At 43.1% G+C, this 14875-nt stretch overlaps 1 protein-coding gene across 1 annotated transcript in view; it reads left to right on the forward strand.

The window, feature by feature from the left end:
- Window positions 1-12785: 12785 nt before the first annotated feature.
- Window positions 12786-14875, forward strand: part of STT3B (STT3 oligosaccharyltransferase complex catalytic subunit B) — a 50888-nt gene continuing 48798 nt past the window's right edge. Inside the window, exon 1 of the mRNA XM_059846810.1 lies at window positions 12786-13103. Coding sequence (XP_059702793.1) covers window positions 12871-13103 — 233 coding nt within the window. The 5' untranslated portion in view covers window positions 12786-12870. The remainder of the gene's footprint in view (window positions 13104-14875) is intronic.

The following is a 14875-nucleotide window of genomic DNA, read 5'->3' on the forward strand; positions in this document are numbered from 1 at the left end:
ACACACAGGTAAACAAAGGGTGCACAACAGGTATTTAAGCCAAATTGGAGCTGTAAATCTACTGGTCAATTTACAGCAATCACTTCAGTGATTGATCACATCAGTGAGAATTCCTGAAATGACACAATGGCCTGGAGTCTTTCCAGGCTCACTTGGAATATTGACCAAAATACCTAAATTTAACATTGTCACCTGGAGCTCCACCTACAACCATTCACAAGAGAGCTGCTCTGCCATGCAGTTCTGGCTACTTACAACCCTAAGGAAAACAGTCCGAACAGGGAGTCTCAGTTATTGATCCCTGTCTCAAAAGGACTCCTGGGATCCCAGTTTCAAATCCTCCCATGGAAATATTTGCAGAAACTGCTCTGCATGACCCCAGCTACTCGACTCTTACAGCAGAGAGCTGTGATATGCAGACCCAGCTCTGGCTTTCTCCTCTCCACAGGGAATAAAAGGGTCATATCCTGGAACCATACAGAGCTTCCTACTGGACAGAAAGAGTGATAACTGGGCTGTGCGCTGCCTATGCCTATCAGCTACTCTTTATTACAACTTGGTGAGCCTTGAGCAACATCAGATTCCTCATAAACTCCTCCCTCAGGATATTACCTCCCTCAGGATATATCCCATGCACTTTCTTGAGAGCTTAAACACCCCAGAGACCAGAACTAAAAATTTGAGGTCCACTCCTGTGGGCTGATTCTTCCTAAACGAATTATGAATAACTCTTACAGACAAGGGTGGTTTAATCCTGTTTCCAGAGTGATAATAGAGTTTTTTGGGCATAATGATCAATATTATATTGGATTGGAGTAGGAGAGTAAGTGGTCTTGCACTTTCTCTGTGTTTATGAAACAATGCAATAAAGTATGCTATTACTGTCCAAAATTTTATAAATTCTTCATAAAATAGTAACATCAGTATATAGCATGATACACTTGCCAAATGCAACTCTGGGGGAGGGAGAGAAGGGCAAGATATTTATGGCAATGTTTCTTGCATCTGGATTGCTGAACAGCAAAATTATATTCAAACTGCATTCAAGAGAAACTTATTATAAGAAGTACATATAGAAAGTAGAAATATTTCTACCAAATCTGGGAACAATGCTCATATATTTAGATGTTTTTCTTTGCGTGTATCAAATTTTCTCGGGACACAATTCAGCAAAAATACTTCAGCATAAGATTACCTCTGCGCACTTTATTGGGGTTATTCCCGTGCTCAAAGAGAAATACAAGCGTAAGTGCTGAACTTAAGAATGACACATTTTAATTACTCTAAAATTACTGTCTTCAAATAAAACATAAAAAAATGATTTTTATAAAATAGATCTCATAAAAGTATTCCCAACTCATCAGTGACTTCTCCCTGTCACCCAAAATCTGCAGGTATTCTCACCCCCTCCATTTCTAGAGAGAAACTGCATCCTGATAAATAACCAAAACACAAATGTCCAAGACATCCTGATCTCTAGAGAAAGCACAGCAGTTTTTTTTCAGAGCTCGTCTATTAACTATCTTAGATATACCTAGAAAACTGCCAAGAACACTGCCAAGAAAGATGGTTTTTTGATCCAGTAACTAAGCCCGAGTGCTTCTGCAGGAGGCTATCACTCTGATCCTGACTAACAGTCAGTAGCAGTAGCATCTTCCTGGCTTCTAGGAAGGACATGACATAAAAAACACAAGTCCAACAGATGCATCACCATAAGTGTGCTCTGGCAACAATTCACAGCACCTAGACAGAAATCCTTGTAGGAAAATCTACCAGTTTTTCCCATCTCATAGTCCCAGTTCTTTTGTCACGGATTCAGTCTGATCAGAATCCAAGCAACAATATCTTCAAAAGAATTTGAAAACTCACTGCAAGAAACATTTAACTCTGTTACAGTAGGCAAGTTCTTAGATTAACTAAGTAGCTAAGCACCAAGAATACTCTTGCTGATAATTTCATATGTGCTCCTTAAGGCTCAGGCATTTTCTTTTCACCCCACCACAAGCATAGGACAAAAGTTTTGGTTTAAAAGCATCTCTTACATTTCTCTAAAACTGAAGTAAAATCTTCAACAACTACCATCATAGTTTTTTTTCCTTTCTATCTCAAATATCACAATCAATTCTCTTGCAACATAGCTCAAGTGCAGGAAATTTAGGTCTATTTAGTATTAATGGTTTAAGAATAGAATTTCAGTTCCCATTAGATCGAAACATCTGCCAATCTGCACTACTGTTCTTTAGAGCCCTACAAAACACAGATGTTATTAGGTTTCAGGACAGACATTTAAAACAGAGTCTAAAAGGCAAAATACACTACCACATCTTTACAGTTCTTTTACTCTATGTGTAAATTCTGTCCATCAGCAGACATGACTTGGGCAGCTCCTTGCTCACAGTAGGATACCCTGCACTAGACCAAGAGCATAATCATTGCAACAAAATAACAGTCTTCAGCTCTTTTCACTTTTCATTTTCCAATGAAGAGCAGTTCCTCCAGTCAATCAAAGGTCTTTGGGAGGGGGTGTTTGGCAAACTCATAGGCAGCCGTTATGAGGGTCCACTGACCAGTCTAAAAATTGCTAACAGAATTGTTACCAAAAGAATTGGCCTCTATTCCTGCAGTGGGAAAAGGCTCTGCCACAGGTAAGTTAGGCCTCAGAAACTGTATCTTCCGAAAATTCAAAGTTGACTAGAAACGTGGGTAGAAACACAGCGTTTGTTTGCTCATGACACACATACACTGATGAGCTTGTTTTGAACACATAGCATCCCAACTCTTCTACCAGTGTATTATTCATAACTCCAGAGCATTTCCCAATCCTTGCAGATGCCTGAAAATAAGGACAACATAAGCATAGGCAACGAGGCAATGCCAGTAACTATGTACTAAGGGGCTCAGAAGAGCCATAATACCATTCTGGCCAATTTAAATATCCATCCTTTCCTTGTTAACATAAAGCCTCTCCATGTTCAGTTTCTCAGTTAAACAGAAGGTGAAGTGGTTTACACAGCAGTGCTTTAGTGAGATGGAATCTGATTACACTTAATCTCCCAATACACAAAAGTGTGGCTTCCCAAGAGTTAATAAGAAGTGATGGTTAGAAATTACAAGAGTACTACTTCCAAAATGAATCTAAGATCAAGCACACGAATGTCTAATTACCAAATTAAAAACCTGCATTGAGAGGTATTAATTTCTTAAGCGTGGATGGATGGAACAAGTCATGATTATATCTCTCATCCTTTAGCATAGGCATTTCTTACAGACCTACCTCACACTAGTGCTTAGGAAGCTGATTGCTTCTGCTTCCTTTTCAAGAAACTAGCTACCATAATATTGGGTGTATGAGTAAAAGGATAATAACACCATATGGAGGCAGAGGAACTAAAATATTGATATTTCATTTTTTCATCCTACTGGAGAGCTGTCATTCTTTATATTGTTCTAATATGTAACAGAGAGAAAAAACTTTTTATGATCACAAATTTATGTGAGTGAGGTTTGTACACCTAAAAGCACTCAGGGTTTGGCCTTGCATTTCTGGATTTTTAGGATCCTCTATAGGACACCAAAACAAAAATGTATTATATATGTATACTGTATTATAATTGTATTATATATAAGCTGACAGACAGGGCTTATAATACCCTGGAGGACCTGGCTGATCTTCAGAGGCATATCTCATTCTCAGCTAAAATAGAGAATTAAGTAAAAGATGGTCAATCTTTGTATTGAATATTCACAGTTTTTCCAGAGTCTAGCTGCGAGAAGCTGTGCTGCCTGTATTAATAACAATGTTCTCCTATCACATTAGAAGAAACCATATACAACTTATACTTGACTGTCCAGGTTAGGACAGTGTACATTAAGCTACAGGTCACATTAGGCTGGTGTGACCCTAGTGAAATGACACTGCATTTTTTTCTAAGCCCGGCAGAATTACTCTACTGCTTTTGAAAGAGCATCTGAACAGTCTTCTCTTTGTTGTTACCCACCACAACAAGATAATGAAGAAAACAAGAAAGTCACAAGTCACATTTCTCTCCAGAAGAGTAACTGTTGTAGAAAAAAACAAAATATTAGCATAATTCTATACTAATAATTCAAATGCTAGTAATTAACAGTCCAATAAAAATTGTCTAGGATCACCACACAAATCTTACCATCTGCCTGCAATAAAAATCATGAAGTGTATCTCTGCTTCAGGAAGTCGCACGAAGGAGATTTAGAACTAATTCAGCAAATTAAAGAACCTTGTAAGATAACGGGGGTATTTTCTCTAAAAAAGAGGCCCATTACCTTAGAAACTCCTGAATTTATTCTCAATATTAAGAAATAGGATCTTCTCAAAAGTTGTATGACTCCATAAATACATACAGTCTCCAAACACAATATTCAATATATGGCATTGTATAAACAGATCATGTGTAACAAAAGTACATTTGGGTAAAGTAAAAAAATCCTGGTAACCAGCAAAAAGATATCATGATGCAGATGGCTTGGTCACATTCCCTATCCAGCTTGCCTGTATGGACGTGGAAACCTGTGGGAAGAGGTCAGGGACTGTCCTGTGCCAGACATTATGGTTCCAGAAAGCTTTACAGTGGATCCATGAAAGATCAAGGCTGAGCCCAACAGCCAAGTCAAAACACATCCAAGAAATACAACAAGGCATCAGCTAGAGAGAGGAGGAGAAAGAGTTAGAAAAGAGTTAGAAACAACAGAAAGAACACCAAGTTCCAAGGAGAAGGAGAAGAAAGGGGAAGAAGTGCTCCACGACAGACATCCCTGCAGCAGTTTATGGGACTGGAAAGGATCTCACGTTGAATCTTGAATACTGTACATAAAGGTCCACACTTGAGGCATATGTACAGGGAACAGTTGGAAGATTTTTCCAATCTCTCACCCTTATAATTTTGAAGGTCAATAATTTGGCACAAAATCCATGGCATAAAGAAGCCAAAGCAATACTGAGTACAGTTCTTCGTACAAAACCAAAGTGCATTTGCTCTAGCTCAGAAAGGAGAAATATTGAAATTAGGGTTATTACACCTGTCTTGGTAATTTTGGATGATCTCAAGCAACACCGGTTCCATGTAAAAATAAATGGCACAGTATAAAACAAGATGGGAGAAGGAAGAGAGACTGCATGCATGTGTCAGGGCAGCAGAGTTACTAAATCAGCATTTGTAAGGCAATTTTGTATCTTTGTGTTTAAGACAACTTCATGCAACCCCTCCTCCCCACCAAGTGTCTCTAAATGCAGAAGTACAGAGAGCACACCAGCAAAAACTAGCAAAAAATTTAGAGGACAGAATTCATAGCAGAAGACAGCAAAGAGGCTTTTAAAAGGTATGACATGGCTTGTTACATTAATGCTGTATTACTTGCTGATTGCCATGTCAAAGAAGGAGAATAAAAGGGTTATACCTGCCCGGTGCACCCTGCCTTGAACAGTGGCTTGGCTGCTCTGGCAGAAGAGTCTGTCCTCTGGTCCTGTTTTTGCACCAGTACTTCTGCTACAGTCAAATAAGAAAAAGATCTTTGTTTTTGCATCAAATGTATGTGGCTGCTTTCCTATAGTGACTAGAAATCCCTTTTAAAGAAATTAATTGGAAATACTAGGATTTTTTTATGTCTGGGAGCAAGTCTCAGTAATAAACTGGGAGGATGAATAAGGAAATGGCATAGAGTATCAATAGGGATTACAGTGTTCTAAGATGTATAAAATGGAACAAATATTTAAGAAAGGAAGGCATAAGAAGAGAGTTTAGCAGTAAGGATTAGATTAATTACTGTGGGGTCAGTTTCCCCAGGATAGGATTTTAAACATTAAGATTCATTGTTTCAGAACACATATGATAAGGGGGGAAAAAAACAACAAAAAACCAGAAATTCAACTGGATAACAATAAATCTAGGATTCGGGCACTAGAGTCATTTGCAAAAAGAGATTGCTGGGGACCTGAAGACCTGAACTGAAGCCTGCAGATTATATATCACAGAATGTGGTGTCTCAGTTCATATGCGGACAGAAGGCAGTAAAAACCTCATAGTAACTTCACCTCAATACATCAGTTTTTAACTTCTGAATCCTCTAATCATTTGATGCCACTGCAGAAGCCAAAGAAATTCAAGTAATATAAAGTCAAAGTGGTCATTGCTGAGTTCTCTTCTTGACAAGGATGGAGTCCTCACTTCTGATCTAGATGCAAGGATGGCTTGAAGTTACACTATCCCAAAGCACCCATAAACTCCTATTTTGTATTGCATAGTGTGTTTTAGCACATTTTACTCCACAACAATGTGACTTAAATTCTTTTACAATTTTAATGCAGTTATTAATGCAGCTGTTGACCAGAAAAATACCTACAAGTGGTCTAGAAAACAGCAAGAAGACAATTAGTCTGAATTCCTACCAAGAAAAAAGCGCTAGAAACAATCTTTTGTAAAATTCTCTTTCCTCAAGGCTCTGCACATTTAGACTATAAACCCAATTATGGAAAAATACTGCACAATACTTACAGTGAAACTTCCAGCCATGGGGAATTCTTTGCTGAAATTTTACTATACGATTTTCTTTTTTACCACCTACTGCAGTATTCTTTGATACTGCAGAAGAATTTCCCAATTTAAACAACTTGCTCAAATTTATCAGCTAAACTAAAATCAGAAGATCTAAGCTTTAATGAATTATGGCAACAGTTTACAGACAATGTGCAAAAAAATCTTTTTCGCCTTCCCCTACATTCAATTTCTACCAGAAACTATGTGGAATGTTCTGGTGAGGGAGGCAATGAAGAAAAATTCAACTCAAGGATGATCAAAATGCTACCAAGAAAAATCTCCAACTGATTTCAAGAGGCTTTAAATGACTTTAAAATATTTTTTTTCCTCCTGCCCCTCTGTTCTTTGCTGTTTCCACACATCTTACCTTGATGCTGTAACAGCAGCTGGTGTTACAGCAAACAGCTGAATGCCTTTCCTGTACTCTGTTCTCCCCTCTCACTTCAACAAAACTCACCTTAATTGTGACTAAGCAGTGAGAGATCTCATATGCTTAAACTGAATATAACTTTTACTCCACTTCCCAGAGGTTGGCTTTACCCTCCAGCTGGTTCCCTGAGCAGCTTTGCTGTTCCAACAAAACATTTGAATAAGACCCACTATCTACAACACCTAGGTACCTAGAATTTACATGTTAAACATCACTCTTCAGATGAGCCATTTAGTGATGTCCCTGAAGAAAACAGTCTTTTTAAAAACTCTTTTTTGATCATCCCCAAGGCTGTACTTTCCTTCTTACCAGAAGGAATAAAATGAAAGTTTTGCAAAAACACTCGAGTGCAGCATTTGCCAAGAACAACCAAATTCTGGTTAAGGTGCTTGCAAACACTGCAGATGACAAAACATGTTTCAAGATAGGTACTTCAGAGGTTTTGAATGTTGCACAGCATTAGTGTATGTGGGTTAGAAAATACACATGTAGAACGTTGAGTATGGCATTTTTTATTTATTTAAAGAAAGGCCCAGTGTGTGTCTCTCCCTCAGTTTTTTAACAAGGGATGAAGATTCAGCAGGGCTGGCATCAGCCCAAAAGATGGAAAAGCCCCAATTTTTTCACGAGAAGTAAAGGCATGTTGATGCAAAAGGTTATGGTGGCAGATGATAATGTCAGGGCTTGGCTAGGGAGAGCAAAAAGCAGATCTGTGCATGCAAACTGGAGTGATTTTTTTACCACTGTACAGGTCATGGGAAAGGCAAATTAAGCAGGATAATTAAGAGAGAAGAAGCAGAGAAGCAACATCAACACATTTAAACTATTGGAAAAGAAGAGAAGGAATCAGCAATAAAACACTGTAAGGTTTGAGATTCTCCTGTTATTGAATTACATGCCAGATGAAGGCCTTGTCTAAACACACCAGTTGTGCAATTTCTACTCAAATCAATTACAAACCTCATTATAGTCACACAGGTGCAAAACTCTTTACAGACCATCTTGTATCACTGCTTAAGTGATTTACACATACCCCCAAAGGGTCGCAGCTGCTGAATTAAACCCATTTTACAATTAAACTCATGTCATTTTTGTCTATATGGAGACTAATAAATGGTGATTTTTTAAAGTGTATTAAAATTCAGGTTCCCAAAGACAATTTCAGGCAATAGGATTATGTTTTCTCTCATTTGAACATTTTTAAACAATGACCATCTGAGCACATAGCTGAAATCAAGTATCCTCCACCACATCAAATTATGCTTAACTGTACTATTTTAATATTTTTCATTTCAGGAGGTATTGTGTCATTAATTTCTAAAGCCATCCTCCAAATATCTCAGTATCAAGTTTAAAAACTTGATACAGTGTCAGGAGCACAAAGCTGAAAAGACTGTTTAAGAGCCTTGTTTACTCACTTCAAACCCAAACTCCTCTTCAAATGGCTTCCTAAACTAAGGTGTCTACTCCTGTTACCAAACACTGCTGAATGGTTGCTAATGAAGTTTGGTGAGAAATGTGAACCATGAGTCTGTACTTCTGATTAATAACTGATTTCCTGGATGTGTCCATGTGCAGTTTTTCCTGCAGGAATTTTGCTGCCATTCTTCCAGCAGTACTGACGCATGGTAGCTCTTGTTGAGGAATGAAAAGCTCTCATTTGACATTTTCCTATATGCAGATCCACAGCTTTCAAGATTTTCTAGTTTGTACAACCATAATATGAATTCTGCATTTGGCATTATCCCTGAATAATTCCACTATTAAGGAAGCTTGGAAATTAAAGACTTTTTTCTTTCCTTAAGGCATTTGGCCATTATTTTACCCGCTCAGAACAGGAAACTGATTTTCTATACACAAAATGGTTCATAATCACTATGCAAAGTCAACTTCTCAGTCACTAATGTGGACATTTTTGCAAGGTTTTGTGTTCACAGAATGCACCACCACACACAGTGGAACAAATCAAACCAAATTACGTTGAAACAAGTCAAAGAACACAAGAGGATGGGGGGGTGGGGGGAGATGGAGGAAGTAAAAATAAAATAAGATAAGATAAAATAAAAAGAGAGAAACAGAAAATGTCCTTGCCTATCCAGCTATTAGTGTGGGTTGAATGCAGTTTCCAGTAGGCACCTTTTGCATCTCCTCTACAGAAATGTACTTTCCATTGCTGTCATGGCAGTGTAGTACCAAACCCACTGAATCCTTCTACCTATAGAAGTCTCTTAATTTCCATCTGTCTGCATTTGTTTGATTGATTTTATCATAAGACTATTAAGCCTTATTTCATTTCAAACAACAAATTTACAAAAACATTAATAAAAGCTTTTACTAGAACTGTGCTTTTGCTGCCACTAAATTTCATTGCCCGAGCTCTGAGATATTCAAGAGTACAGCCTTTTGAACAGTTTGAAAATAAATAGGCAACAATATAATTTGTTACCAATGACAAAGAAACACTTTACCATTAGTCAGCATTCAAATAAATCACACTGTCTGGGCTTGTCTATGCTCAAAAAATTGTCTGATCTAACTCTGACAGTACACTCAGAATGATATAACCTCTCTGTTGCAAGTAAAAGTTATAGCACTGAAATTTAAAGTAAACATCACATAACCTTATCCACACCATGATCTGCAATAATTTTTAAATAAATCAGATTCCAAATCAAGGAAAGTTAACATTGGTAGTAAATTATACATAAAAAAAAGCTCTGATATACACATTTTTTTCCCAGCTAATATGAATCATTGGTCCTTTTTGGCTCCTTAACATCTAGGAAAACGGTCAGGAAGGAAAGAAAACACAAAGGTATTCTCTCAGCATCCAACACTGCCATTTGAAACAGCTCCTCTGCTGCATCGTTAAGCCTGAACTGCTGTTACCAAAAACAGGATGCCAACTGACAGAATAGAAATTCAGAAAAGTAGATCAGGACTGAGCCTGTTGTAAAATCAGCCAGTACGTTTTAGAAAACACTTGATAGTTGCAAATTTCTGCTCCCGTTTGCTCTGCCTTCATGAGCCAATTAAAAAAAAAAATCCTTCACTTGAAATGCCAGTTGGTCAGCTCATTAAAAAAGCCTCACTGACAACACTAGAAAAGGGACAAATGTCTATTTTAACATTTTATTGGCCTATTTAAGCAAGAAAGAATACGGTGTGTAAAAAAGCAATGACAAACAAACCACAACCAACACAAATAAAAAAATCCCTACCTAACAAAAAGTTAGCCTTTTAAAATCCAGATTCAGCAAAACTGAACCTCAAAATCTTCCAGAAGTTTTCCTAAGCCTCATTCTGTGGCTGTGTGAAATGGAGCCCTTTAGGAGCAACAGCATATCAAAGTTCCCAGATCAAAACACACACACACACACACACCTGACAATACAGTTCTTCTGCTTTCAAACAGTGACCAAGTCACACCCTTTGGCTAATGCAGGCATTGAGGAAAAATAGCCACATTCTCTAAGGAATGTTGAACAGAGCTTTCCACTAAAGGAACAACTTCAGTGGAGGGCTGCACCCAGCTCTGGGGTCTCCAGCACAGCAGTGCCATGGACCTGCTGGAATGAGTCCAGAGGAGGCCCACGGAAATAATCAGAGGGCTGGAACACTTCTCCTATGGAGACAGGCTGAGAGAGTTGGGGCCTTTCAGCCTGGAGGAGAGGAGTCTCCAGGGAGACCTCAGAGCATCTTCCTGTACCTAAAGGGGCCCTAGAAGAGAGCTGGAGAGGGACTTTTTTACAAGGGCAGGTAGTGAGAGGACAAGTGGGAAGTGCTTTAAACTGAGAGGAAGTAGCTCTAGATTGGATGTTAGAAAGAAATTCTTCACTGTGAGGTTGGTGAGCCACTGGAACAGATTGCCTAGAGAAGCTGAAGGATGCTCCATCCCTGGGAGTGTTCAAGGCCAGGATGGATGAGGCTTCAGGTAACTTGATCTAGTAGAAGATGCTTGTATTCATAGAAGGGAGATTGGAAGAAGACAATCTTTAAGGCCCCTTCCAACCCAAACCATTCTAGGATTCTGTAATAGAAAGGTTTCCACTGTGCACAGAAAGAAGCAGACTGTTTTCTTCCTCTGCCAAACAAAACGAAGCTAGAGACAACAGCAAGGACTAATTAGAATTACATTAGTCAACTAAGACCCAGGATGGTCCCCATCCATACTGGTGAAATTGAACTGCAAGTCTTCAGGACCTTTGAAAAGCCACATTTGTGACTCAAAGAGAATGCACAGACCTCAGACAATAAACACCAAGCTATTTAACTTCAAAACTGAAGCCCTGCATAAAAGCCACAAAACGTATGTTGTTCATGTGATCAGTGCAAAGAGCCATGTAGTTTTTTATTCCGCCTGTGTTTAATATCATACTTTTTCCAGAAGCAGGCTATCCCCTGCCATCTCAGGGTAGAAAAAAGGTCAGGAAGGCCACCATTGACTGTGCAACTCTGGAAGCCTTTTCTTCACCTTCTCCTCATAGCCACAGGTTTTGCAAAATATTTGAGGAAGTTACAAAGGCTCCCAAATAGAACTTCAATGGGAAAAATCCTAAAAGACAATTTAAAAAACCCAAACAATCCCACCCTCCCAAAAAAGCCAAGATGTCCATTTGCTGGTCACAGCGCCTGACCGAGGTGGTAGAGTTATCATCCGTGGAATGAAAAGTGCTTAAGGAAAGACTGGATCTGGCTCTCAGTGCCATGGTCGAGTTGACATGGTGGTGTTCGGCCATAGGCTGGACTCGATGACCTCCATGGTCTCTTCCAACCTAATGCAATGATGGACTCCATAAAAATGCTCCCAGCTGAGGCAAGGGGCACACGCAGGGCTCTCCCTGACCTTGCCCTAAGCTACTCCTCTCAACTGCATGAGGGAGAAGCTCTCCGACATCCGTCAGCACCAGCCATCGCAGTTTCCACCGGGACAAATTAACATTCCTAACAAACGGAGTTACCTGGGCTCGCCGCGCCCCCGCACGCCGGACTACAACTCCCGGCATGCTCCGCGCCACGTCGCGCCGCTCTAGAGCACGCCGGGAGCCGCACCACCCGCCGGCCCACATGCACCGCAGCGCCCTGGCACGTCGCCGGGGGGCGCCCACGTGACTCGCACGCCGCACTCCGATTGGGCCGAGCGACTGCCAGTCAATTACTCCAACGGCTGGCTCCTGGCGCGACGTCCCCCAGCGCGCGGGGCCGTGCCACTCTGATTGGCTACTCGGGGATGACCCGCCCCTTTTAAATACCTGTCGCTCCGTGACAGGCCGTCACCGGAGTTCCTGTTAGGAGGGCGCTACCCGAGGGGATCAGTCCCGCCCCCTCGCCTTCTCCTGGGAGCCCCGCCCTCTCCCGGTAGCTCCTCCTTCTCCGGAGGGGCGGCAATGTCAAACGGCCCGCTCGGGAGGGAGGGAGGACGGGAGCCGCGATCCGCCCCTTTCCCTCCCGCCTGGATCCTGTCCGCAGCCCCCTGCCGGCAGAGCCCCCTCCCCACCCCGGCGCTGCCCCTCGGAGCCGCGCGCGAGCCCCGGGCCGTCTCCAGCCCCGCCCCTCCTGCTCCTTGACCCCGCCCCCGTCCTGTCGATGGCGCCGCCCCCCGGGCTCGCGCGCGCCGCGCCGTGCCCCTCCCCGCGCCGGGGGACGGTGACGGCGGCGGCGGGAGGAGGAGGCAGCGGCAGAGCCCGGGTGCGCCAGGAGGCGGCGGGGAGTCAGCGAGGAGAGCCGAGCAAGAGCGGGCGGGCTCCGCCCCGCCCCTTGCCGAGCCCCCCGCCCCCTGCCCTTCCTCCCTCCTCTCCTCTCCTCCTCCGCCTCCTCCTCCCCGCACGCGCCGGGCGGAGGGAGAGGCTGCGAGGGAGCCCCGGGTACAACATGGCGGAGCACTCGGCCCCCGACCACAAGCACAGACCCGCCGCCAACTCCGCGGCGCCGCTCCACAGCCGCGCCGGGGCGGGCGGCGGCCTGTCGGGGGGCCTGTCGCAGCCGGCGGGCTGGCAGTCCCTGCTCTCCTTCACCATCCTCTTCCTGGCCTGGCTGGCTGGATTCAGCTCCCGGCTCTTCGCCGTCATCCGCTTCGAGAGCATCATCCACGAGTTCGACCCCTGGTCAGTCGCCGCCGCCGCCGGGCGGGACGGGGAGGCGGGAAAGCACCGCGCCATGAGCCGCGGCGGGGGAGACCCGCGGGTTCCCTCCGCCGTGGCCGCGGGAACGGCGGGAGGGCCCCGCCGCCTGCTCCGCCACTCCGCGAAGTTGCGCCCCTGGCTGTTCCCCGGAGGGAGCGGGCAGCCGCGGCCGCCCCGGGAGCCGAGGAGGGAGGCGAGGAGAGAGAGAGGGAGGCAGTGCGGACGGGACACGCTGTGGCAGGTCGGAGGGAGCGTGAGGGGTCGCCACCACGGCGCGGGAGAAGGGAAGCGCCGGGAGCGAGCGGCGGTGCCGGCGCTGGGGTGTCCCCTGCGGCGGAGACCTCGGCAACGGGGCGGCGGCAGTTCCCCCGCATCCTTTGGAGTTGCGGCAGGACTCTCCGAGGGGCACGGGGAAAGAAAGTTGTGGCGCTGGCTGGGAATCGGGAGTGGGGCCGAAGTCGGGGGCTGGTAGCGTAACAGTTGTGCCAGGGGTGACCCGCGCCCCGGTCCCGCTGTCGCGGCGCTGGTCCCGTGTGTGCGGTGCGGCTTCCCGGAGTGGTCTTTACTGAAGTCCTCGTCGGCCGGGGAGGGAGCAGGGTGAGGAATGCACTGCAGGAAGTAATCTTCATAAAAGTGACTTGAGGGATTACAGCGAAATGGGTGACATTGATTTACTGCCAGGTGTTTCGAAGCTGCGTTTCTCAGCCCAAGGACTTTTGCTGTTTCCCACACATCTTGATTTTTCCAAAGATTGCTTTCCCTCCTGTAGAAGCCGTCTGTTCTCTTTTCCCTCTTGGAGGGGACCGAAACCATTTTATGGATGAGATGAAGAAATGCTGCACTCGTTTCTTGCAGCGAAGTGAAAGATGACAAGACTTGTGGGGCAGGGTTGCTGTAATGCAAAAACGTGACAATGAATTTTTATATTACTGGTTACTTCATCCTGGGAATCCGTGGGGTTTTTAGAACTTTAAGTAGGGTAAGTGGCAGATGACTTTAGAATAGTGGATTGTCAGATTTTAATATAAAATTTTATGTTTTGGGTCTCACTGTTAATTGCACGAAGGAAGGAGATGCTTCATTTTGAAATGCATGCTAGGTATTCTGTGTTAAATTTCACCTAAAGTCGTTGCTGAAATTGTACTTCTCTGCAAGCATGCACTCCACTTTGATACTTTCAAAAGCACAACTTCCTCTTTTCTAGTTGGCTTTTCCCCCCTCACTTCTCTTCTCCCCCACCCGCAAATGTAATCCATTCACAAATCGTGGCTCAGAATAGTGGATAGAGAACAAGGAATGGCTTTGTTTTTAAATGCTATGTGAAGTAATAAACCTTTGTGATGTGAAAGCCAAGTATCTCAAAATATCTTCAAAATGTCAAGTAATTGCCCATGATTTAAGTGTTTTTCTGCAAACACAAATGAATGGAAGAAGTGCAGACTTCCAATTAATAAAGTTAGGAATGAGGGGGGCATAGTCTAAACATTTAATCTACAATGAGACTATGAACCTGTGTTTGTATCCTGTGAAGTAGTTACTTTCTAATCTAAATTTAAGCATAAAGGCTCTCTGTTCTATTATGGAGGAAACTTTTAAGCATGCAACCTACATTTTTGTGCCAGTTTTTTCTGATCTTTATAATCAAGACTCATCCTTGTTGGATAAACGAAAATTTTACAGTGCTGAGTTGCGTAACTTCTAACTAAGCCCTGAAGGACACTAAAATGGTGCTATGGGAGTTAGGTTCATAGTAA

This window comes from Haemorhous mexicanus, chromosome 1 (assembly GCF_027477595.1).
Source record: "Haemorhous mexicanus isolate bHaeMex1 chromosome 1, bHaeMex1.pri, whole genome shotgun sequence".
Taxonomy (NCBI): domain Eukaryota; kingdom Metazoa; phylum Chordata; class Aves; order Passeriformes; family Fringillidae; genus Haemorhous; species Haemorhous mexicanus.